Source organism: Channa argus, chromosome 1 (genome assembly GCF_033026475.1).
Source record: "Channa argus isolate prfri chromosome 1, Channa argus male v1.0, whole genome shotgun sequence".
In the NCBI taxonomy this organism is placed as follows: domain Eukaryota; kingdom Metazoa; phylum Chordata; class Actinopteri; order Anabantiformes; family Channidae; genus Channa; species Channa argus.
Genome location: NC_090197.1, coordinates 7,577,651 through 7,604,949, shown reverse-complemented (window position 1 = coordinate 7,604,949; position 27,299 = coordinate 7,577,651). Strand labels below are relative to the sequence as shown.

The window sequence follows — 27,299 nt, the reverse complement described above, 5'->3', positions numbered from 1 at the left end:
TTTCTCACCCATCTGTCCTGTTTTTCATTCCGCATCCAACCAGGACCCGCCCTGAGAATACTCACCAAATGCTTTAAATTGCTTCTTCTTAGACTTTGGGCCCAATGGGAATCCCTTTTATAGAAAGCAGTGATAAGCAGATGGCTGGGAAACTGCTTGTCAAGAAGGATGGAGCAGAGCAGCTTTCGGTAGCCTGTCTCAAGCACGGCTCTCTTTTTTGCAGTAAAGTGGAAACGCCGCTACCCTTTTAGACAGCATGTTTACATGAGAACATTTCTACTCCAAAGGTGCATCTGGAATTGTGCAGTGCGAGTAGCTCGGGGCAACAAGGTTTATGAGATGCACAAAAAATCTGCATGGCATGTTACAGCTCTATACTCACCAAGCATGACGAGGGTGGTCGTCCCCTGCTCGTTCCCCGAAGGATAGGTGGCGTACTCGCAGGTGTAGCGGCCGGCGTCGGACATTCTTAGGTTCGAAATCCTAATGGACGGGTTTTCCAGAGTGTTGTGGAGGAAGACAACTCGGTCTTTGAAAGACAGGTTGGGGAAACTCTGTCCGTAGATCGGGTGGTACACGGCGATGTTGTCCCTTTGGCCGTCGACGGGTTCCCATATCCAGGACACCTGGATCAGGGAGGAGATTGTGGAAATGATTTGGCCTTTCGGGGTTTTTTTCACGATGCAGGATTTAACAGTTCGAGTGTGCAGACGTCAACAGTAACTCATCACTCAAACTCTGTCTAATGAATTGCTTTGTAAAGATGGACATTGTTCCCTTGTCTTCCAAATACATTTAATACAGCTCTTGAGTCTATGAAATACTGTAAAACCTATGGGCTATACATTTTCAGCCGCATACATTTTAAACACTGGAACCATTGCAAGTATGCAGATGTAATTAGTCAAACCCGTCTGAATCTTAACTGCAAACCCATATGCTTGTTTTTCTGAGGAAATATTTGCAACTAGATTATATTTTCTATTAACATAATGATTTGTTGACATTTTACGTAAATGGCCAATTGCAGATACATGTCACATACTAGATGTAAATATCCACCATCCAATTTATCCGACTGTAGCCTCATTACATTTTTTATTATTTTTTTTTAAATAGTTATGTTTAGACTGGGGAATAGTGTGAAACGTGCTTTAAACCTGACACGTTTATTTTGATATTTGCATCATTGTCGGCACCTCACTGTTTCAAAAGATAAGAAAGATTGTATTTAAGCACTGGCAGTAGCTGCTTAGACAAAGATCAAGGGTTGACTTAATAGAAAATAACTATAAAACACTTCAAACACTATGCACTTACTTAAACAAATCCATGAGCTTTCTCTGATCTTAACCAAAGTGCTTTTGTTACCTAAACCCAGCTACGCACTGGACTCCGGAGTCAAGCTCCATCATCTGCCTGGCAATTTATTTTCCCATTTCTAAACGCAGCCCTTGATTCATTCAAAAGCAGGACATGGCAACGGAACATAATCATTCACGAAAGCCGTTCGGTTGCACAGAGCAGGGCTGAACTCATTTCTGCTATCTGCTCTTAGAGGTGCACATACTGTAACAAGTAGCATTGTTTGCACTCAGAAGGCCGACACTGGCAAAAGCATCTACCTCGTCCTGTCTAATCATCTTTTAAATGTCACCAGAACAACTAGCAAGCAGCATCACGAATTACAGCATGTTAAGCCTAAATGCTGCTTTTGAGTGCTGCATGGCAACGTTTAGCTTTAAACAGTGCAGCCTGTTTGCCTCTTGGGGCTGAGCACAGCTGCTTCCATTTCAGTACAGCCAGTCCAAGCTATTCCCTGTGAACCACTGCACTACGTTACGACGAAATGCTTTTTTTCATTTTTGCCGTTACATGTCCACTGGATAGAGGCACATCACATAGCTGTGGCTTGAAAAGCTGAAATACTAGTACATATTGGAGGTCTGCTACTGGTACGTGCCGGGGGGGTGGGGGGTGGGGGGGGCTTTAAGTAGATGACTTTTACATTTAAAAGGTGTTTTAAAAAAGTCAATGCCCTGATTGCAGTGTAAGGAGCATTTATGGCTGGTTATTCCCAGCAGAGATAATCATATCCTTCGAGAGTGTAAACCAGACGAAATCAAGTGTACGGATTTTGAGGTGTGAGTCAGAGAAGACGGAGCCGGATTCTTGCCACAAAATTGCAGCAATTCAGCCCTGAGCGCTTTAACGGTGGTGTCACTACTGTGCGTGACACGATTCGACCATGACCATGATTTCTTGATGCGTTTTTAAGGCGGTGGGGGGGGGGGGGATGGGGGGGGGGAGGAAGGCAGTGTCTGCTGTTCTAGCTTCCTTATGAACCTGAGAAAGAATATATTTCAAGACGGAATTAAAGGCTTCTTACACTTGCAAACAGGCTCTCACTGACCAATTTGAAAGAGAGGGATATTCGAGGCCTTTCTTCTGACGATTGCAGACATCAGAGACGTATTGATATCTGTTAGTATGGCTGTATAAGGCTCAATCACAAGGGAGGTGCTGGGATGTTATACCAAATTGATTTTCTTTTCTTTCCAGTTTCTTTCAAGTGTCACCGTCCAATGTACAAGCTCGCCGGATGAAGGGATGGACCAGGAAGGAAGGGAAATAAAGTTCATCAATACACGATTAGCGAACAACTGTTGTATTTATGTCACCTAGAGGTAAAAGAAGTTGGACTGTGACCCATATCTCAGAGCAAATTCATGGATGAGACTCCTTCTTTATAGGGGAAAATATCACATGGCAATTTAACCCATCTGCAATTTGAGTTTTTATGTGAACAAATGGCCTATTGATTCCATCCAGAACTCAGAGAGATCACACCAGGATTAAAGTAGCAAGCGACTCACACTCTTCTGCTTTAATGTGTGTGTGTGTGTGTGTGTGTGTGTGTGTGAGACACTGGAACAGTTCAGGTGGAGTCGGTAAAGTCCTCATCTGGAGCTACATAAAATAAATTGACTTTCACATAATCACCAGTTCTAATATTTGTGTTGTGTGTGTGCTTGTCTCCCTCCATCTGGTCCAGAAAGACCAAGTTAAAATAAAATGAGCTGTGTGTAAAAACTGAGTCATTCTGGCAACGAGAGGGAAGGAAAAAAATACTCTTTCGGGGAAAAAAAAAAAAAAAAAAAAAGAAGTAACACAATACTAAAATACCACTGCGAATGACTAGACATTGATATGATTTACCGTTGCATGATGTCAAGGTAATGTCAGGCCGCATAACAACAGACAGTTATTAATTTGCTGTTTTAATAAAGTCTGAGTATTATTTCAACACGCTGGAAGCAAGAATGACACAGCTAAGGTTAGACTTCCAACAAAACGTTAACATATTGAATCGTGTTTCCTCGTAAATGAGCCAAAGCCCATCAATTTCAAGAGCTCACCTTAGCACAATAGTATATAATGATTTAATATTGTGGTATAGTGTGATATTGCTACATCAGTAACGCGTGTTCAAAAGTCTTTTTATAAGACTATGTCAACAAAGTAGAAAGTGTTGTATGACAGATGCTTGGAATATACAAGTATCCATTACTTGACCCTTTTGAGGCTTCGGGTTTGCAGCGTTTTAACAGGTAAATCTGGCTCAAACTGTGTCGCGACCGTTCCCAGACTTCTTCAGGCCTCGGTGCCTCATCGAGGGCAGTCACTGAGCCCCACATGCTGCAGCTCAGTAAGTAACTGCAACGTGTAAATGAACAGCTTGTTAAGCCACAATAGCGGAGTTCCCACTCATAATTGCCGCCGATATTAACTAAGAAAAATCTCCGGGAAGAAAGTGCAAATTAATGAGCGTTTCCATCAACTACTGTTTTTGCGAATGTTTCAGAGTTGGTTTGCTGAGAAAACAGCTGGTGGTCATTAAGCCACCGCAGAGAGCAGGACGCGACGAGATGACGTAATTAAAAAAAGCACCAGTCAACCCGCAAATGGGCAAAATGATGTGGGAAATGTGATGCAAAATATGCCTCTTTCTATTATGCATTTAGTTATGGATGGCTACACCGTCTGTGTGCAGCACTTTCCCTTTGCATTTTGGAATCAGTTAGAGGAAAACTGTGTCTCTATGCACAAACTGTCCAAAGTATTAATTTATCAAAGCAAAATTGCTGCAAGTTTCTTTTCCTGCCATGATTATGGGGAGAAATTGACTTTCATGACCTCAAAGTAAAACGGTCTCCTCATCCTTCTCCCTTAATAAATTAGACATAACTACCTGGGCAAACACGCAGAGAGCTGCCTTTTCATTTGCCTACCTGCGTAAGTTTGGTTCGACCTCCTCTATCGACGAACTCGCAGCGCAGATCAACGGACTCTGTGGGATAGGCCTCCAGCTCCTCATCCACTCGCACTTTCTGAGCCCTGATATCTGGAGGCAGAAAAACAAAACCAAAAAAAAGTGGAGAGGGGATTACACAATCATCCACAAAACCAATACTGTTTGAATAATTAAACATTTGTTTGGTTAAGATGCAACTAAAAGTGGAACTTAAACAAACAGAGACTAACAGACAGGGAGCACAGTGGCATCAGTGGAGGATTACAGGCATTTCGTTACGAATCCTCGTGTTGTTCAGATGATTTCGGTTCTTCCCTCCCACCCGCTTTGTTTTTGTCAGATGAGAGGATTAACATCCTTAATGTCTTCTAGACTCTTTAAAACAAGGTTATAGAGATGCATGGAGGAAAACAGATTTGGACAATGGGGGGAGGAATTCAGAAGACAGAGAGACAGAGAGAGATCATTAAAGAGGAGGAAGACAAATCTGAATCACGAGCTTTTGATAACAAGCCTCAGGCAGAGTCTTAGCCAACTTCCTTCAGCAAGGCCCTGCACATTACAGGAGAAGCTTGTCTACCGGAAGGCATCGCTAGGGGGCGAGCCTCTAGGAACTGCCACGGCAGCTACCGCTTCTCTAATCTGTTTGAAATTCAGTGGAAGGTGCCCGTGCTGCAACGCTGTGCTTGAGCACGGAAAAAACAGTGTTGAGGGAGCGGCGCGGGGTCGGCCGGGCCAAGCACAGGTTCACGGGAAAACAAGCGAGGGGAGCGCCGCCCCCGTCCGTTCGATCTTAAACAGGGATTAAAGGAGGACAGTAGGGGCCAAGCGGGGTCTCGGCACCACGTGCACCCTGCTGACCTGCAAGGCTGTGTCGGAATACTAACTTTCCATTGGACGAGTGGGATGAGTTTTCATAACATCTCCTATTCTGAAATCATCTGACTCAACGGCGGGAAGCAGTCTGAGGCCCAGAGACCCAGGGTTGCAAGAGTTCTTTTGAAGCAATTTCTCCTTTCACCTTTCTGCTGTGATACCCCCCCCAAACAAGAATCAGAGCTGCCACACATTCTGTCGTGCCTTTGCGTTTCAAAGAGGCCCCGCAGGAGAGCGAGGCTTCCACTGAACGTCAGGCGGATTGGAGAAATAGGACGTATCGAGCAGGAAATTCGGTTTAGTGCTTTGAGCGGGAATTGCAACCAGTTTGCAGGTGAGAGCAGCAGGAAAGCGTCAGCAGGACAAAGTCTGCTCAACAACAGAGACACATACGCACTCGTCGGTGCTGCATGGTTTCGACTGCGTGTGAGCCTCGTGTTGTTCGGTGCCACCTTGTGAAAGAGGTCTTCACTGAAAGCGCTTCAGCAGGTGACTTTGTTTTTCTTTTTCTTTTTTTCCCTCTTTCAGCAATGGCTCTTTGATTCAACAAGCAGCTCTTTACCGCCGTCGTGCTGCGGAAGAAGGATTATATTTCTATATAAAACCAAGAAATTACAGCTTCTGCAGAAAATAAGGTGGAATTTAATGAACTCGCAATCCTTGTGTTCAGAAAGATTCAAAGACAAGAAGGAGCAGAACAGAACAGCTGTAATCCTCCACTCACAGCAGATCACTGACAGTTTCCATTTGAGGCATTTCTGAGCCTTTGCCTTGGACTCGTGTCATTCTGCCACAATGTGACTCATCGTCAAACCTCTCCATGCTCACTTTACCAACTCCGACATGTAACATTGGCGTGTTTGTATTTCCCCCCCCCCCTTTCCTCCTCCCCTACCCCTGCCCCGTTCGACACGTACGCGGTGTTTCAGACCCCTGCCGTGAGACCCCCCCCGCTGACCTGCGATCAAACCCTACCAAGGTCTTTTCTCCCCCACCTCCCTTCGCTCTCCGGCCTCTCAGCCAGACTCTGTGCCTGTAAAGATAAAATTCTTGAGGGGAACCGCCCTTTCGCTCTCTCCACAAGAAAAGGGGATAAGCACTCGCTAACCACTAGTTAGCCCCGGGTGGCTCCACTGAAAAAGCCTCTTAGTGTGTGAGGGATTGATTAGGACAATATGTTGCATGCCACAGCGTGGAGGTGAATGTGCTGGCTGGGATTTAGCCTGCAAATCAACTGTAAAACACGGTCACACAAACAAAGAGTGTGAAGCCAGCGTGTGCTGCAGGGGCAATTGGGTCGTTTGGATTTACGGCATGCATGTTCCCACGTGCCCCCAGTGTGTGCAGGAATGAATGCTGTGTGTGTGTGTGTGTGTGTGTGTGTGTGTGTGTGTGTGTGTGTGTGTCAGGGTGTTTCTCAAATTGTGGAGCCTTCCCTGTGTGGACCAGATGCTGGTCGCCACCATGTAAATCACAGAGTTCTGCAGTGACAACTTGGTGTAAGTTTAAGGTCTGGTGGTTTCTGTTGAGGTTAGAAGAAATAATTGCAAGTCACTGTACACTGTAAAACATCATACCAGTGGAATAGTGGACTCAACTACACTTCTCTTGTTGACTTTAGATAAATATGTGGGTTTTGTTGTTTTCAAGTGAGTTAAACTCAACGTTCAATTTATTAATTTTTAGACATTGTAGAAACGCGTTTAAACTCAAGATGATTGATGAGTTTCTTGTTTTCTCACGTTTCGTGACCCTAAAGACGATCGTTTTTCATTTTCTACATTAATAAAACAACTTTTCAAATTCAATTTTGTTGCACTTCCAAGGCATCGGGCAAACTTTATTACATTAAGATCTTGAAGAAACTCAGCGTAATGTACAATGCTCATCCCCATTTCAACAACGCGCCCGCGTGTGTGTGTGTGTGGATGTACTTATTAATATATTGTTCTGAGTAGTGTGAGTTTCAAAGCATATGAGTGACGACGTTTTAGCTGGTCCTAACTAAGACATGGTTTTAGGGTGAAGCGTAGATCTAGTTTAGGTTGTGGGTAAGGACTGGGGTTAGGCACTTTGACTGATGGCTGTGTGTGTGTGTGTGTGTGTGCGCGTGTGTGAGCACCGGAGTAGAACATCTCATTGTAATGCAAGAGCACATGAAACTGATTCAGTCATTAGAGCGCAGTCTCTACCCGGAGACAATGGGCTGTCGAAGCAGTTATCCATTCAAATGTAACACAGACACACACATGTATGTGCACACTTTTAAAACAAATATGAACTATATAATAACATATGCAGATTTCCCGTGGCTCAGAACTCAGAACTCATCTCCATGTCTTGTATTTGCTACAGTTTCCATCACGCTCTTCTCCTTCTCTTCTTTTCATGCACAAACACAGAGATTAATTCCCCCTAATTAAACCCATCAACACAGAACTCTATCAAGTCAAAGACACACACACACACACACATCAGATGATCTCACTAAAGCAATCAATCACATAAACTCTCTGGTATTCATAGTGGTCAATGAAATCTCTTCTGTGACACAGGGCAGGATAATCAAAACAGAAAAGAGGGGGAGAGGGAAGAAAGGAGCAAGATATGAGATATTTTTAAAAGTCAGGAAAGGAGCTGGTGGAAAAATGCAACGGATTAGAAGACTTACACAGGGAGGAAGAAGAGTCATACAAAAAAAATGACTGAAGCAGAAAGACTGAAAGCACCAGAGCTGCAGTGGGAGAAAACGAGAGGGAATAAAGACGAATGACTAAAGACCAGAGGAATGAAGAGGCCACAGACTGGGGAGGTATGTCCGAAAGGATAGATGCGAGGAGGAGAGTAGTAAAACATTCAAGGCATGAAAGGAAGGGAGCAGAGGAGAGCAGAAGGTCACATCTGAAAGGATTCTCGTCCTCCAGGCTGAGTCCAAAAAGCCCCGCGGAGACGGAGGAGACGGAGAATGAAGGTTTGTCTTCTCACACTTCATACAGACCCACACAACCACCTCAGACGTAAACAAAGTCATAAAAAAAAAAAAAAGAGGTCACTAGTAGGTCTGATGAATGTAGGAATAAAGCATGTGGTGAAATACTGCATGTTGTCATGTGTTTTAAACAAGCCGGGAATTTGTATTTTTAAGCTGCAGGGAGCCTGCAGCTTATCCCGCTTCGGTTTGGATGTGATGGCGTAAAAATGCTGGCAAACCATCCAAACCATACGATATATTAGACTGAACTGCTTAAATGAAAGTTACAACCGATTACGACGTGTCTGTTTGATCTCTGTCCAATCGTTTCTATGAGTTATGATGACACAGTTTTGTCCAAAGGCATTGATGAGATCTGAAAACGCTTGGAACACAGCTTGCACTGAACAAGGTTTTCAGAAAAGAGCCTTCCCCACTTCAAATATCACCGGATGATGTCATTAGTGGCAGTTTCCCAGTAGACAGCCGACGCCACCGGGAGGAGCGGGGTCGAGCTCGTATGAGCACCCGGATGAAAAGTCATCCGAAGCACAAACGGGAGGGAGATGCTGTATATTTTAATTCAAGCAACCCGAGGAAGGTTTATTCATTTATGTACATATGGTCCCAAAGGCCGGTTGAGACCTGGTGCAGGCATCTTTCAACTCGATAACATCGCCATGGATGGGAGACGCAGAAATGAGCCACTTTGACACTTCACTTCAGGGACCCGGGAACTAAAACCTGCTCAGTGACAAGGAAAAACAAATCTCGCGCTGCCTCTTGGTCCACAGTCAGGACCAGTTAGATATTTTTCACCAGCGTTACTGAAGCAAACACTTTGCAGCCATTTATTGAGGCCAAAGCTTCGGCCCGGTGGAAGCACACGGTGACTATGGGCTTTGTCTTTATTCTTCCTAGATGTGAACAACAATCGTCAGTGCTCCAGTTTGACCCCTGACTTTTCCATTCTTTCCATTTCCGCTCTCACTCTGGATTGGAACCCCCCCCCCCCTCCTGCTAAACGCAGAGGGAATGCCAAAAAAAAAGGGGAGGGGGGGTTAAATGAATGGCCACATTCCGGTTCGCTCCCACTGCACCCGAGAGATGAATCACAGTTAATTGACATTTAGAGGCTTGTGGCATTTGCCTGTTTATGTGGAGCTTCCCTATGTAGACAGGCCTGCGGCGTGAGCGTGAGGAATGTGCTGATGGGGGTCCACAATCCAACAACGTTAACATCCAAAACACACACTTAGGCAGTGAACCGCGGCGGTTTGGTTTGGTGTTTTTTAATGTATTTCTTTGTAGTTTGTCAGGATTGTCAGTTGTGTCAGCTTTCATCTGGGCGATTGCCACCAGCTGTCAAATGCTAAACTGAAAAGAATCGACTCATTTGATTTTGAACACAGTGAAATTAGCCAACAACATGTGTCTTTACAGAACCTGCAGGCGGACGGTTAACAATGTGAGCGCTCCACTTAATCACGTCTCTGTCTCCCAGGCTCCCGTCGCCCAGGTATAAAAGCAAGTCGGGGCAAGACCATCTTTTTGTCGAGACACAGCTGCTGAGAGCGACCGAGCATGAATTAAGCTCGGGGCCACTAATACAACTGTGCTGCTAACAAGGGACGGAAAACGGGTTGACAGATTTATGCAGTGCAAAATCTTTAATCGCAGTACGGTACTTGTCACTTGTGGCACTGTTGTGATTCCCTGTGAAGAATTTCATTTGGAAGGGAGGACACTGGGGACAAATGTCCGCGCAGACAAACACGGGAGACCTCGGACACGACTGTTAGGTCAAAGTCCAACAACGCATCAAGATGTGTAATCCAAAGCTTAATTCAATGCAATTCAAATACAAAGTCATCTCAAGGCACTTTACATAATAAAGTCAAGACTATGCAAGTATGTAGAGGAAACAAACCAAGTCCCCTTTGAGGAAACTCCTCAAAGTCCCAACGACCTGCCCAATGCTTTGTTGCGCAGGTTGGCGCATTTGTGAACTGTGCCATGGAGGTCGTCTCCTCAACGTGTACAGGTGTGTGGTTAAAGGTGGCTGCTCACCATTGTATCGACAATTGGTGCTGAAAATGATGAAGAAATCATTTCCTAAAATGTGTTTGCAGCATTTTTGGATAAACATCTGCTGTAGTAGAATTCTTCTCTAGTTGCTTTGTAGCGCATTATTGTGAGCTCAGATGTTACGAGAAAAATGGCTGAGCTGTCTGGCATCTCGAGGGACCGGCAACCGGTGGGGGACCGGCGCTCGGGAAGTCGGCCATTCCAGCTCCTCGCGTCTCCAGCTGAGGTTACAGAGCAACCAGCTCAAACCGCCATTGACAAACTTTGGAAGTGACGTCAATCGCTCATGTGTAATTTGGGGTATTATTTTACTTCAGTACAAATATGTTACATAAGTTATTTTGGAAAATCCAGCAGCAGAGCAACTTCGGTGCGAGGCTCGACCCACTGACCGATGATTATTTACCATGATCTCATTAGACTAATACATGAAGGCTAATCAACGTGATTTTGATTCTCTCATTTGTTTGGTTTTACATTTGGTGCATTTAAGGTGCATTTTTGTGATGACAGCGTCTCATTAAAACTAAAAAAACGAATCTAACTCGTCATTTTTTTTTGCTACACCTTAACTTTTTGCATAAATTATTTTTACATACATTTCAGCTAAATGTATTATTCCAATTGATTTTTGTTAACGTTTTGCTAAACCTGACAAATTGCTGGGCTAAAGGCTTATGGCCTTTATGGTTGTGATTACTTGCACGTCTAAAACTATTGATTTTGAATACTTCGGAATTCAATTTTAATTTATATTCTACATTTAATACTTGGAATCGTGAGCAATAAAAGCTCTATAGTGGGACCTCATAATATTTCATGCGGAGCACATTCGTTAAACAGGTCGAAATCCATTAAAATCTGATGCTCATGACATTCATCCATGAGAAAAGAAACAGATCTAATCCTTTGGAGGTGGCGTGAAAGGGAAGGGGGAAAGGCAGAGGAGGCTGGTGTTGAGTGACTGTCTCATCCACCACACACTGGGGAACTGAATTACCGGTAATTGGCATTTGACAGCTCATAATCATGGCATTTTGCGCTGGCTTTTCAGTAACAGGACACTGATCAACAATGTGGTGGAGGGAAAAGGAAAGAAGAGATTAGTTGTCACGAGGACGGCTTGGGTTTGAAGCGGTTACTGGCAGTCGAGGGCTTCTGGCATCGGTATGTGAGAGAGGATTTCTTCTTTCTTTTTTTTTAAAAAAAAAAACAAAACACATAGATGCTTTTAAGTTCAAAACGAGAATGAATCCAACCATTTGAAATGTAATCCAAACCCAATCAAGAGAGGTCGATTAAAGAAAAAAAAAACAAACTCCCTATCTCATCACAGCCTGGATCTGGATCTATCGAGGTCAATGTTTTACTGGCACAAAATGTAAGCAAATGGTTTTGGTAGTTGAAAGGATATTAGAGAAGCTCCTCAGATGTGATTGTTCTTTTAATGCGTTGACAGAGTTTGAATGAGAACCCTGAGATAAAAAGGAGTAAACAGCACTGAGCTTTGATTAAAACGCCGAGCTGGTGTTGATGTCAGTCATGTCCAGAAACACTGACAGTCCGAGTAAGAAATACTTTATCTTGGTGTGAAATGAATCAGGCATCGAATGAAAGCAAAGTAATCTCTCATCCTTGCAGAAATCACATAGTTTAAGTTCTCGCTTTTAAAAACTTAAACTATGACTGATTGTATCGTCTGAGAAATAAAGCCGGAGACAGTGTTTTAAATATGATACGGTGGAAAAATACTAGTACAAAGGCAAAAAAACCTCCGACGTGCGGCGGAAATAGCCGACGAGCCTTCATTTTACGGCACAAATTGTCTCTTTGCACATGAGTGACCCTGAATTAGCTCTAATTGGCAGCGAAGGCTGCTGGTCTTTGCCTGGTAAAATATACAGTAGGTGTAACAGCATATGTGATGAAAGTGCGGCAGAAATCTAAAATGGAAAATTGGAAAAGGTTGTCGCAGCTGGAGGCGACCTTAACAGTCCCTGCAAATGTGTAACTGCCGACTTGTTGATAAATCATCTATGTGATTAGCTCCCCGATGTGATTCTAAAGCGACGTGTCTCTCTGCTGCGGCTGCTGTGCACTGTGTGTTTTTCACCAGGGAAAATAGGTTCGTGCCGTTAAAGCAGACCGCCGGACGCCGCGCCGGTCTCTCAGCCGCCAGATCGTCTCATTTCAAAGATCGCCGTTGCGTTTAGGGCAGAAAAACATTTTGGGCATTAATTCTCAGATTGGCATGAGGTGTGATGGACAGAGGTACAAAGGCAAAAGAAGAAACTTTTCATTTCTGCTGAACGTTAATGTGCAGCTGACAGTTCCGAAAATTGGCGTGTTTACACTGTGGGTGGCTTTTCAGTGTTACCATGTTGTCAGCTGACAACCCATTAACTGTTTTTATTTTTTTTTTTATTTTTTTTTTTTTAACGCTGGAATTGAAGGACTGCATAATCCTCTGTGGGCTGAGGAAATGATATGGCCTGTGGGCTTATGAAAACCCCTTTTCAAAATCCCTCTGCATTACATCCAAAAAATGCACAGTGGCCTATCTCACAGGAAGTCTGCGGTTCTTCGTTTCTGAAGAGTTGGCATTTTGCAGATGTAAGGCATTCGCTCACCCGTGTGATTAAGGCATTCTGCAGCCCCTGCTTTCGTGTGTGTGTGTGTGTGTGTGTGCGCGCTGACTCAATCGTAATTGGTATTTGACACTAACGACTTTAAACGTATAGTCTTCTTTGATCACATTTATATCATTCTTTCAATGATAGATGTTGGGAGAGATTTCCCATTCACGCCGGCACCTGTACACCATCAGCGGGCTGATGAGGTTCGCGATACTTCACACAAAAGCCATTGTTATCATAATGAATAGGTGGTAGATGTGCAATTTAGTTGCACTCCACAAATTGTAAAGGCACCTTAGTGTAGAAAGCTTTCAACGCCCACCTGTCATCAGGCGTATCATCGGATCTCAACACAGATAAAAAAATAAAAAAAAGATCACTGCCAAAACAGTCGAATCTGCTGCCCCTGCTAACAGGCTGCCGGTTTACATTCCGGTTCTATTTTGGTAAGTCACAGCCCCAGACCTCACCGTGTATTCAAAGGAGGTGGCAACTTCACATCTAACCTCTGCTTCATGATCTTAATTTATCACTCACTTGTGATCTTGTTCTTGGTACTGTCAAAACGATTTCGTTCCTTTCTTTTTTATTTTACCCAGCGTACATGTAAAACACAGCATCAGCACCAAACTGCACAACAGCAAAGCGTCCTCCGAAAAAACAATGTATCCACACATCCATACGTGTGCACACCTGAGGGTCGAAAGCGGTGCCCTTGAGTGACCTGAGATGCTTAGGAGCATCAGTTGCATCAGCGTCAGATGCAATCCCACGTATTGCTGGTGGGTCGTTATATCAAACCACCTCTGCAGCGGCATCGCATCACAACGGTGACAGTGGAAAGTTGGGGGGAAAAATGGAGCCTGTTCACAAGGGGCCGCAACTACACACCTGCCGCGCTGCTGTTTTTACTGCCGTCATCTCAAAATTAACCTCCTCTTACCATGTTGTCAGTCGGGGATGATTAGGCTCCGGTCTGCCCCCTTGTGGCCATTTTAAGTCCTCCATAAATACTCAAAACTAAGAAAGGGATTATGGGAACAATGAGGCCACGATGCTGCCATCATCTACGCTTATGCTTAAGTAAGCAGCAAGTGACCAACCCCAACCTGACAAAATATCCACAACATGTCCACATGTTTTTATCTTGCGGTTGGACAAATGAGCTTCTTACTGGAAACAATTCTGGTTCGAGGCCAGTTGCTCTGCTTAAAAAGCAGGATTAACTGGATATGTTTGATGAGTAAATCCCAGGATGTCCTTCAAAGCTGGGACATGATCTGAAGTGTTACACGGTGTCCAGACAGCTTCGTAATCCTGCTTTGTGAGAAAGGACGCTGGAAAGACCGGAACATTCTGGGAACACCGAACAAGAGATGTTCTTCATTCGTTCAACAAATACTGGTCAAGTGCCTCAGGGTAACTTATCCGTCCCTTAAAGCCGCTGAGTGGACACTGGGGTAAGACAGTAACAGCTGATCACAGGTGTGAATGTGTGTGGCTAAGAGAATATGGACACAGGATGGTGCTAAAAGAGAACATTCAAACTCGGGATGATGCCTAAAGACAAACGTTTTTTTCTTTGTGCACAAGTTTTCCAAGGTCCACAACACATCAACAGACCTGCTAGAGAGTATAAAATAAAAAAATGAAAGTCATCCAACTGTGGGCTACATTTACACATTCAATGTAACAATGGAGGGTTTTTTTTTTCATTTTTTTAAAAATTAAAAATATTATTTAGGTGTCTGTTTTACAAAAGCCCCATCTCTTCTGCACAGGCGCTGAGCTCCTCCTGCGAGCACTTTGGAAACCCGGCATCAACAGGATGGGAGAAAAGCAACCTATTCAAAAGCAAACGAATGGAGGAACTGTGCAGAGGGTCACCGAAAGAAGGTCGAGTGCGCTTCTTTTCGGGAAGGACAAGAGGTTGAAGAGCGGGTCGGTGCCCATATGCCACGTGCATTAAGTGATACATCTCTGCCACAGGTTCACAAACTAAAAGATGCACAGTGCACACGTCAGTGGCTCTCTTTCATGTGCAGTCATTCCTCCTCATACCTCGGCCTTGCTGATCAAGGCTGAGACGGCTCTCCTCGGAGTCCCATTGAAGACCTCGCCTGCCCCTATCTGATGTGCTTCCACCGCTCAATACGCTTGCATTCTGCCGCGCAGATCAAAGGCCAGCGAGGAATTCATCAAAGGGAATTATTCACAAAAAGAAAGAAGGGGATCAAGATGGAAGAGATGCGGCTCTGAACAAATTAAATGCTTATCCAACGTTGCTAGAAAGGACAAGCAAAGGCAAAAGGGGGCTCACAATGAGCTTAAAACTACAGGAGGAGACTTTGAGTAAAAGTACGTTTGTTGACATGACATGATATCTTCCGAATCTTCTGAATCCTGCTTAAAGCTACAATACGCAACTTAAGGTAGCCGTCGCATGAAAACGTACGGCTGGGCCTTCTCCCCCTTCGGGCAATAAGAACGCAGCAAAACGCAATAACCAAGCTGATTAGTCGTTTTAACAAATTATCTCTGCGTAGTTAAAAAGTCCAGCCTGAGTTCTGTGAGTCTCAGGAGGCTAAGACGGCACCTCTCCACATTAAAAGGACTTATGGTTCATATTTGTACAAAAACTCTGCGATACAGTTGCAAGCGACGTGGCCTGCCTTGCGCCGGCTGCGAGGACGCCGTCCAAGTCCGTGCCGTGCCGGTCCCCCCTGCCACCGTGTCCACCCACGCCCCAATCGGGTGTGTGTGGCGGCCCTGCTAGAAGCCCATTGGCGGTTGCGTACTGTGCACGCAACTGCCTGCTCTCCGGCTGTATGATCTGCTTTTTAGCCGGTGCCTGGCAAACTGAACGTGTCTATTACCCAAAGCAAACTGGCTCAAGTGTGTGTTTGTGTGTGCACAACACCTGCCCCTCTGGTACCCGCTCGCTTTCTCTAACCGCAATATCCTACTCAGAAGCTGTTTCATGTTTCCTCGCTTATCTCAACTATGCATACTTCACAGGATGTAATTAAACACCTCTCTCCGTGTCGTAGGGGTCCACTTGTCAATCTGGCCTCTGAGTAATGCGCCAAGTAATGGCTTTTCCAATAAGAATTCCAACCTACAGCGGGTTAGTTTGAATCGATTAGTCAGCCTGAGAACAACCCAAAAAGGAAGTCATTCGACTGCCAAACGAAGCCAAAAGCAGAACAATGGTTGACAACAAAGGCAGTTTTAATTATCAATTGTAAGAAGAAGCCAAGTACGTGGAAACGGTTCACATTTTCTAAGCAAAACTAATTTATCAGAGTCTGGAGCACATTTTTATCGGGTTTCGTAGATTAGATTGGTTTTTAATCAGTTCACTCGTGACTCCTGATTTTGCGACACACTCAGATTGGCTGAGATGGTGAATCGCTGAGATTGATGACGCGGCTTCCAACAACGGAGGTGGGAGCTCATTTGGGCTCGTTTCATTTCAAAAGCGACGCAGGTCTGTTTGAACAAGCACTCGTCGGTTAAACACTAAGAGCAGAGTGATGTGGCCAGTCAAGCACTGAGCGCTAATTGCTGATATTTTCTGCAAGGATGAGAAGCGAGTGGCAAATAACCCGATTACTAAGCTGAGCACAAATTAAAAAGGAGACATCATGAGCTGAGCAGTGACGTTAAGGCTTCTGATGACGACACGGATCAGGGATGACACACACACACACACACACACAAAAAACAGCAAAACATTATCACATTATATATATGGAGGCTGTGAACTGTAATTGATCAACGATGGCCAATAAAGTGAGAGGAAGAGGAAGACGAAGATGCATATAAAGGTTTAGTGCAAACTTTGTGTTGACAGGTCAAAAACTGCCACATGAAATCATGTTTCCATTACAGGGATTATCCGGTATTTCCACCCAAAAGATGAATATTTTTTGCCCCGAGCCCTGTTTAAATGATTAATCATCAGCTCAAAGGTAAAAGCATTTGTTTTCCAAATTCACCGTTGAGCGAACGCACATCGCCAGCAGGCCTCGCCACCACTAGCCTCTAATAAAGAAGGCGGTTCGGTGGAATGCTGCACGTTTATCCCTACAGGTCCACGTCCTCCTATGAATCCTCATTACAGCCTCAGTCAGTCGTCATAGTGCTCAGGCAACAAAGCATTCAGCTCACACACTCCGGGGAAAAGACTCCATCTCTCTGAAGCTGTGCCCAGATATAGAAACAATCAGTTGCCAAGTATTACCGACTAATAGATTCATTACACACACACACACACACACACACACTTTTCAAAGTTCGTCTCTTCAGAAATACACAGGATCCCCAGTCAACAGATATCGCACCAAGTGCTCATCACCGTCTTTAAAATCCACACTATCACAGTAATTATTGCATATGGGCGCTCAAACTATTAACATCCAATGTCAATGTTCAGTTCAACGGGGAGGCAGAAGAGTTCCAAACCCACTGGAATCTGGTTTTTTTCTTTTTTAAAGGTTCCACACAAAAGAAGAAATTATAGCAATAATACACAGTAGGTCATTTGTACCAGCAGAAAAACGACAAAACTGAGACATATTACTGTTTTTTAATATTACATATTACTCCCAACATGTGCTGTGGCATCTGTGGCGGGCGTGAGACCGCCGCCATGTGGTATTCAGACCCTCAACCGGTAAACAACAGTAATTAATGATTCTACAAACTGCCGGATTCGATTCAGTGTTTGTTCATTTAACGCAGCTGTTTCTTGCTATTGGATGTTTTCAATGCATTTGCGGGCGAATGATACGCTTCATGACAAAACGTGGTTCCGCTGAAATAATGTCCTGCTTCCACTTGATCTAGTTTTGCGTTTCACCTACTCGGTGGCTCGAATGCCGCGCTCATCCATCCTAAGCCACGGCAAAGTCACTGACCGTGCTCTGCTTGTGGTTTCACCTACGCTGCATTCAGATGTCGTTTCACGTGGCTGCTTCTACAAACAGGTCAGATGACAGGAGGAGCTTCATCATGAGCAGCAATAAAGATGGTTTGACCTACTCGTCATTCTAAAGAAGAGACTGTTGTTATTAGATTACTGTGATTCTCAAGCATGTGGGTGCAAATGCAAACAGCAGCCATTTGTCAGAAGGTAAAAGGTTGCACACGCTAACACAGATATTTTCAGAGGTAGAGAAGGCAAAACTGAAGAAGAAGAAGAAGTGGAACAGCAGCAGACGGGGGGGGGGGGGACTAAAAGTGCTACTACTCGACCGTGAGGCAGACGACAGCGAGACGTCGGAGCGGAGCCGTGGGACGAAGGGGAGCGTTTGGAAAAGCAAACGGGGAAGTGGCACACGGGCAGCGAGACGGGGCGAGTCGGGGGCTCTTTGTGCTCTGAAATGAAGAGAAATGAGAAGAAATGGATGCAGGCAGGGAGGGAGGGAGGGAGGGGAGGGGAGGGGGGGGGGGGGGGGGGGGGGGGGGGGAGGGGGGGGGGGGGGGGGGGGGGGGGGGGGCAGAACACTGTGTACCAGGACATTATAGTTTAAAATTACATAGTACACAATCTGTTCCCGCTCCCTGCTACAATTCAATTCATACCCTGGATTCCTATTTGTCTCCTGCTCACCCTGTTACAACTGAATTCATATCCCCCCCCCACACGCACACAGCCCCACTACCACACACTCTCTCTATCTCTGACTTGGTGCAGTGATGACAGCTCCACCATATTAAGAGTGTGAGAACTGCTGCAACTGGGCATCTGCAGGTGGTGTGTGTGTGTGTGTGTGTGGGCGTGTGTGACCTCTCCAAATTCATTATCTCTGCAGGTATCGAGATCCCACCCAACAGTCGGGCACGATGACCAGTCACTGCCAACACGGGCGAGTGTCTGTGTGTGTCCACGGATGAGGGTGTGTCTTTGATCTCTGTCTGTCCTTGCTGCGAACCCCCCCCCCCCCCCCCCCCAAGTCTATTTCTTTCTTTCTCTGGTGCAAACCCACACACACACACACACACACACACACAGAGGGGACCCTGTGTTTCCAGTAGCACACACACATGCAGTGAGAGCCCCCAGCTGTTTTCAGTCTCTCTCCTGTCGAACTGACAGACACAAAGCAGACGGATCTCCTCAAACCAAGGAGTCAGCCTTTCCCGCTGACTCCCTCCCTCCCTCCCCCTTCCTCTCTCGCTCCACATCCGTCTCCATCTTTCTTTCTTGTCATCCCCTGCCCTCCTGCTCCTGCTTTATGTCTCCCCCGCCCCCCCCTCCTCTCCATCTTTTCTTGCAAACTTCTCACTCTCACCTCCTCCGGACCATCTGACACTCTCTCACTTATGCATTTGGTCAGTTACTTCCTACGAAGTGTAAATTGTGAAGAAAAAAAAAAACAATAACAACACTTTAAATATTTGTATGGGATGTGACCCGACTTGAAAACTGAACACAAGGGTAACATGGGACCTAGTGTACGATAACATCCACGATGTGCTGAAATGCTAAAATGTGTCCAACAGATTTGAATCCAGCGTTTCCACTAGTGGCCCAGCTCTCTTCCCTTTCGCTGACTAATGTGCTGCAACCTGAGCTTATCGCCCACGAAATAATGGCTCACTGATGTAACGCGATCCATCGCTTCACGTGTCTCTTTAAATAACTTTTGACACGGCGCAGGCTAATGAGAAATAACAAATAATTTCCAGTGGGTTTATTGTTGCGGCCATAAACCCGATTCTGCTTATTTTTCTCAGCTAATTGGAGATGTTTTCTACACGCCGTCCCTTGCTCTTAGGATTCCCCTGAAGATAACAGGATTGAGGCAGCAAAGCGAGTAATTTCAGCAACAAGAATCCTTTTTCTTTTTCACACACACACACACACAGCCGCACAGGGATCGAACCAACAACCCTGGGACTTGAGCCGCGGTCACCGCAACCGAGATCAGTCCAACCCCTCTAAAAACTTTTACCCACTGACCCGAGTTTGCCTGAGGGCGACTTGAACGAACACGTCGCATTTCTATTAAAAAACAAACAAGCCAGGGAAATGGACATTTTTTAAATTAACTAATCACATGTCTAACTTCCAACAGAACCATTCTGACCCGGCGTGGGCAGCTGAATATCACTAAAGTGCCACATGCTAACAAACACCGAAGGCAAAAATAAATTCTGAAAACGCCAACGATCCGATTGAAGAGCCGAAATGAAGGACGGAAAAAAGAAATTAGCAACTCGTCTCTTGTCCTCGCGTCCTGCCTTTGACATAGCACTTAGTCTTCTCCGGCCGTGCTCCCTCCTCCTACACTTGCACAAGGCATCACATCTCCTATTATCTGTCTCCTGGCCTCTTGACTCCGACAATATGCTGCCACATCCTGCCTTCAGTTTGACAGCCTTATCAGCCTCGGGGTAGACAAGCTAAAATGATGTAGTGGGTGGTGAAGCGGCTGCTGCCCTATTTATGTTTTCTTTGGACTCCACGTAATAATGTTTCAGCAACTACTGTACAGAAAGTCCACTGCCTGAAATGGACTGAGAAAGAGGGAAAAACGGATTATTTTGTATTTCAATTTGGGACCAAACTTTTTTTTTTTTTTTTTTTTTTTAAATGGTTATTTTTCCTCTGAGATTTCTGCCTCCACACCAAAATAGAGGCAAATTGTGTTTGCGCTACTCACAGTATTAAAGAAGAAGACAACAGTAAACAATTCCCCAAACCAGTAATTCTGTTATTCAGGGCAACCCACCAAACTCTGCTCATTAAAAAGTATCTCCAAAGGAAAAAAAAACTCTACAATGACACCTGGGGGTTAACCTGCACATGTGAGGTTACCGTCTCATCGTGTTGGCCAAAGTTTGTGTGTTTATCTAAGAAAATTTCGTAACTTAACTGAAAAAACGTGGACAATATATATTGTGTAAATTTGAAACAAGACCCACCAGTACACAACATAAGGTCACATGGAGCGAGCACCACAACAAAGCCACATTGAGAGAATTTGAAGACAACATGTATTATTTATGAAAACAGTTGTTTACTGTAGATGGATTTAAGACAGTTGTGTTAAACTGTGTTAAATGTGAATAAAATGCAAATCTTTGAAAGCTTACATTTCTTTGACAACTTGTCAAATGTGGAGAAACACTTAGACATGTTCCGGTTTTGAATGTCCAGCAACAACTTTTAAAAGACAGTCAAGACAGGAGCATGTTTACCACTGTGCCTAAAAAGTTCAGGGGTCCCCCCCCAAAAAAAAAATAAGAAAAAAAGACTGGAAGCCTGTGAGAACGCTGAGGACACTTCTTCCAGTCTTTCTTCAACTGTGCGCCCGTCCCGGTCCCGGTGCACCCGGTGTCAAACTCGAGCACCATGAGACGATCTTATCTGATATTTGCATTAAGCTTACGTTTGTGGAAGGGACACGGACATTACCAACAGACGGACGAAGACAGCAGCGCTAACATATCTAGGCAACACAGACCCCAGGCTTTTAGCAGCAACATTAAAGTCTATATATTAACCGTGTCTCAGTAACATGTGCACTAAACCTTCTAAACTTATAATAAAGCCCACTGTAGAATATCGGCACAGACTGAAACGTGATGCTTTTGGAGACATCACACTGTTCCTGTATTTTTAAAAGCATCGTTAGCACGTAGACTAGTTTGACCTTTTCTTTTCGAACGCGAGCACCAGCAGCTTGTTACAGCAACATCGCCGCCTAGTTTGAAGTCATTCTGCTTTTCCGTGGCATCCTTCAGTTTGCTATAAGAGGGTGAAAGCAGAGGTCGCCTCAGCATCAAGAATCTCATCTCAAAAGCTTGTGGTGCAATTTTGCAAACCGTTGTCTGTGATGTAAAGTACGATCTGGAGTTAATGGGCTGCAGTGTGCTACATACCTCACTATTATTTATTTACGACGTAGTCAGATATTTCACCTTTTTTTTATTTTTTATTTTTTTTCAGACTTGGTCGTCTCTCTTCCATAACTGGCAGCTTCTTTCACCATGTCGCCTTTTTTCACAATCTGTAACTGTCACAGCTTCTTAACAAATTCTGTCTGTCTCATTCGCAGTCTTTTATTCACTACTGTCGCTCTCATTTTCCCCTTCTGTCCCTGCATATCCCTGCCAGTTTTTTCTCTGTCTGCCTGTCCAGAAATCTACTTGGAACCTCTCTGTCCACTACACCAGTAGTCACTTTTTTTCTTTTTCTTTTTTATTTCTGCAGTTTTGTTTTTGGTTGATTTCTTCTTCCTCACAGTGTCAGTCCATCCATTGGATCACGTCGTCTGTTTTCCTTCCTGTGCATCAGCCCTCATTGCTTTCGCACTGTCTGTCCTCGTCTCCCTTTCTCCTCCCATTTTTTATCACTCCCTTTATGCCACTTTCATTCCAGTGATTTGTCTCCTGTGAGGCCTGCACCACTGTTGTGTTTGCGCACACACACACACACACACACACACAGAAGCAACACACTGAAAGTAATAAAAGGAGATTTAACACGTTTGTGAGAAAGAAAACATATAAAGCAAACCCTAAGTGTGTTTATGTTCATGTGCAGGCATGCTGCACATGTGACATACATGTGTGCTTGCATGTATGTGTAGTGTGTGTGTGTGTGTGTGTGTGTGTGTGTGTTTGTTTGTCTTGCTACTTCAGCATGAATAGAGTAAAATAACATGATACAAGCACACAAAAAAGCACTCAAAGCTAGCTGGAGAGGTACATTAGTGTCTTTGTTGAGAGTCTAGCTCTTCAGTGACTAACGCTCACTACCTCTCATCACAGTACAGCTCCAGCAAAGCATGATGGGCAAAAACACAATACTGTATATAAAGTACAATAATCTGCCTAGTTTTCAAGATTCGGTCCATTTGAATTTCCTCTTTATACAATCACGCAAATGTTACACTAAGACCCGGGATTCAAAAAAAACAAAAAAAAAACAGGCTGCTCTCTAGCAAAAGTGAGGTAAGAGAAAAAAAACTGAATTGTGTGTAGAGGTTAACGTTATGCATGCAAAGGAGCTTTTAACAAAACTTTGTGCACATTCACAAAAACATGTTATATGAAACAGGCAGGAAAGGGTGAGTTTCACTGACGCACCGAGCAGGAGTTGCATTCATTAGTAAATGGCAACAATATTTCTGTCACACCCATTTTAGCTGGTTCCTTTCACAACCTGGGCGAAGTGGGAAGAAAGTTGCGATCGCAGCATCACATTTGTGTCTGTTATATTCACTCAGCTTATGGCTGAAGTTCCTGCCGCTAAATGCTTCTCTACTCCATGTTCACCGCCCGATGCTGGGTGGGCAGCACGCAGCTGGTTGTAAGGGGTTCGTCAGCTGCAGGATGTGGCCAAAAAGCAACGCTAGAGAAAAAAAAGTCCCAGAGAGAACAAACTCTTTACAAATGAAAGTATTTGTGAATCTATTTTAAATGATTTATCTGTGGTAATGAGCAGGATTTGCTGCATGGCTGACAGTCAACCGCAGCAGATGCCGTCTCTGTTTGGGACACCGGCCCGTTCCATCTAAAATCCCGGTTCATCCTGCAGCTGAGATAAATCAATATCACTGCCATTTCAGAACTTCCAGTAGGAAAATGTGTTTTGTTTTTTGTTTTTTCTTCTTGGCATTTGTCTGATCTGTCTGGAGCAGCTGCGGCGCCACAGGTTAGGCCACGTTGCAGCGTCTCCTCCTGTCCATGTCTCAGTGACCCCGAGATACACACCAACCCTCCAGCTGCTCTCAGTGTCCGGGCAGCACCTTTAATGGCGGCTCGCCATTTCAAGGAGTAATTAGCGAAAGGCAAACTGAAAAGCTCTTTGTTCGCCAAGACGGACACGTGTCCATTAACCATTCGGCGCACTCCATTAAGCATTTAGCATTCCTCTGATTAATAAATGCATGCGGAATAAAGGGGAGCTAAGAGCAGCCATCTTGAATGAGGCCGCGTTCGCCGTCTTGTGTCAAGGACATTTTAATGGATGATCTGACGTTGTCCTTCTCCTGCGGTTGTTTAATCAATGGGGGAGCCCAGGAAATGCAGCTTCGCTCGAGACAACCCAGCGTAATAACAGCACCCGATCGTTAAACCTCACCTGCTGATTACAGCGGCGCGCAGAGCTCTTTGATAACCGGGAGCACATCAAAGCACGGCGAGCAGGTTAGATACTGTCTGGGAAGTTTTGTCCACACGCAACAAGACCGGTAAATCAGCGGATTCCTTTCAAGTCCTCTGCAGAATATACAATTAACATCTTTGATGCGTGTAATCAATTATCCAGACATCACGGAAGGATGTGTGTCAATGTTTCTTTGGGCAATAAATCCTAATTAGCTCCCACAACAAAGTCCCGAGACCTCAAAGGAGAAGCTAACAGACTGGCACTTCCCTGAGCATGATGCCGGTCCGTTGTTAGAGACACATGGCTGACAGCATGTTGAATGATTAACCATCCACAATAAAACAAAACACATAAACACATTATCCTGAATTTTCAGGGGTCAGTAGCTAAAAACAACGAATCCAGAAAGTGAATTAATAGAAACATTTGGACAGTTGCTACTGACCAACAGGAAGAGCTTCAAAGGCAACTGGATGTTGGAGCTAACTAGGCAGCGATTTGCTTTTGCAGCCCTGCATCATGTTGACTCCAGGAGCACGTGGCTGCCTCCTTTTTGAAAAAGCGAGGCGCTAATAAGCCTCTTTTTCTCCTCCAACTGTAGCACCAACACTCTGCAGCTCCTCGGCGAAATCCTACAGACGCGGCCAATTAAAATTCACAGCGAGGTGGGGCGCGTGGCCGCGCGAGATGTGAACCAGTCGGCGGACAATTTCCTTTGTTGTGTCTGTGAGAACTGCGGAGCCGTGATGGATAATCAATCGACGCACTCCGAGCGAAGACAAAAAAAAAAAAAAGAGAAGCCAAGACCTTGAAAGTTCAAAAAAGGTTTCAGCTGCACTGCTAAAGATTTGGAGAGATGAAACAATCCCGCAGTTTATTTGGTTATGATCATGATTATTGTTTGAACTACAAATCAATACTCCACAACCAGAGGTCACACTGGTGAAATGCATCTGTTCAGTATTTGCTTTCTGCTCTCTCTGGACGAGAAGAATAAACAGTTCAGGTAAACGTGCGCACAGCATTATCGTGTACGGAACTGACTGCTCCCATCTGCAGCACACAATTAAATACATAAATAAATAAACACCTCACGCCCATTCTGGCAGCCATGAACAATATCCACCTGGCCGGATGTGCTCCGTCTAATCCGCTAAAGGCCTCCTCCAGCCCTCTCCGCCCAGCTCTGCTGGGCCCGTGATGGATGCTGCACTTTTCATTGAGATGTATGTTAGCCACTGGCTGCGAGCACGGGAACTCACACATACACTCCCACAGCTCCTGCTATAGAGCAGGCAAAGTGAAGGATACAAACACGGACAACACGGACACGCAAGCTTAGTGCAGGCAACATGCATCTTCACACACACACACACCAACATTACCAACCAAATAAAACTGCATTAAGCTCCATGTCTGTGCTTTTCGGGACATGCACGTGCACAACAAAACAAGCTTTGCACAGTTTCACAGGTGACTATACACATCACACACACACCAACATTTGCACACTCGAGACAAGACAAATGAAGACTGCATCTCATTTTCTAGGTGCTGCAGACAGGCCCTTATAAAACATGAATGCCACGTATTCCCCGGCTTTCGGCCTCCACGTGTACACTCGCACCAACGAAACAATCCAAGCGCGGGCTGCAAAAAGTAGCGATTTGTTCTCGGCTGGCAGGCTCCATCATCCCTTTGACAGGCAATTATTTTATTACGCTTTGCACACAGCGAGGCCAAAACACATGCATAGGCTAATGCACGATGCACATGTGATGCAAGCGGAGGTGTGCGCACCAACACAAACGCTTTCACACGGACACGCAGGTTAATAATTCAAAGCCCCCCCACCCCCACCCCCTCCTTGACCTGAGGGACGGCCAGCAGGGAGCGAGGAGAGGAGATGGGGGGGGGGGGGGAGGATGGGAAAGGGGTGAGGGAGGGAGAAGAGGGAGGGAGGTACGGAGAGAGACGGCTTCATTATGTGACTCGAAAGAAAGAAATCACAAGAAATACATAAAGAAATATGAAAAAAAAAAGCAATTTATGTCTTATCTATGAAGTTGAATTATTTATAATTTGTAGATTAAAGCACTTGTTTCTTTATTTGTTCTCATTGACTGTATGTTCTCACGTGCACGGATAAGTAACGCGTTGGATTTACATTAGCTCGGATATATCAGAACACCACTTCAAAAAGCGAGCGATTCACTGACATTTCTATGTAATATTCAACTCGCTGCACACACACACACACACACACACACAACGGACTATATATTGCAAGTGTCTCATAAAAGCTTCACTATTTGAATAACAAGCGCACAGGCGAAGTCGAAATTTATTTCCTCCGTTATTATACGGGAAGTACTTTGGAGAGCTTACTGCATTTGTGCCATCAGAACGACGAAGGGTAAAAATAGATCAAAGATATTCTTAGCTGTTGTGAATCAATAATTAAAATCCACATAACGCATCAAACTGAGTGAGAAATGTGTGTGTGTGTGCTCTGGAAAGTTACTAATCGTATCTTTCAAATGTGAATACGTGTTAATCTTGAGTTAAACATACACACTTTTGGAAAGCGAGTGAACTTCTGCTGGCTTTGTGTTTGCCTCTGTTCAAACCCTACGAGCTCTTTCAGCACGAGCATTAAGAGATTATTTAGTCAGCAGGTTCACACTCCTATCATGAGTACTCAACACACACACACACACACACACACACACACACACACACACACACACACACACACACACACAGAGTTTCCAAAAAGTGCAGGTGGGCTTGTTTTTATTGATCTGCCCCTGAAGCCATTAAGCTGATGTCATTCACAGACCCTGGATTATTGGTGCATGTCTCCACTCTTTCCTGCTCCGCGCTGAACATGCCGCCGTTCTTTTGCACAAACTCATCAGAATAGGATTTTAATATTTCTAGAATCAAGACTCAGAGAGTCACAAAACGCTGCTAAAACGACAGCGATAGCAGGCGGAGCTGACTGAACGGCCGCACAACTACTTTCACGAGTTCCATCCATCCATCCATCCATCCTCTGTGACCGCTGCGTATCCTATGTAGGGTCGCCGGGGGTCCACCTCCGACAGGTCGCCAGTCTCTCAGGGACAACACAGAGAGACATGCACAGACAGACAACCATTCACACTCACATTCACACCTACAGGCAATTTCAGAGACCCACAACCTTCACACCACGATCCTTCACAGACTCCCGATTACTTTATCTGGCTTAGAAGCCAGGTGGGTGTTGAGACAGTGCAA

The 27,299-nt window shown here is 44.8% G+C and overlaps 1 protein-coding gene across 3 annotated transcripts in view; it reads right to left on the bottom strand.

The window, feature by feature from the left end:
• pvrl2l (PVR cell adhesion molecule related 2 like) overlaps positions 1–27,299 on the bottom strand; it is a 242,635-nt gene that overhangs the window by 143,321 nt on the left and 72,015 nt on the right. For all 3 annotated transcript variants that reach the window (XM_067475592.1, XM_067475752.1, XM_067475673.1), the window contains exons 2-3: positions 4,293–4,405; positions 383–626 (exon numbers count right to left, since the gene is read on the bottom strand). In XM_067475592.1, the coding sequence (XP_067331693.1) occupies positions 383–626; positions 4,293–4,405 (357 nt within the window). The remainder of the gene's footprint in view (positions 1–382; positions 627–4,292; positions 4,406–27,299) is intronic.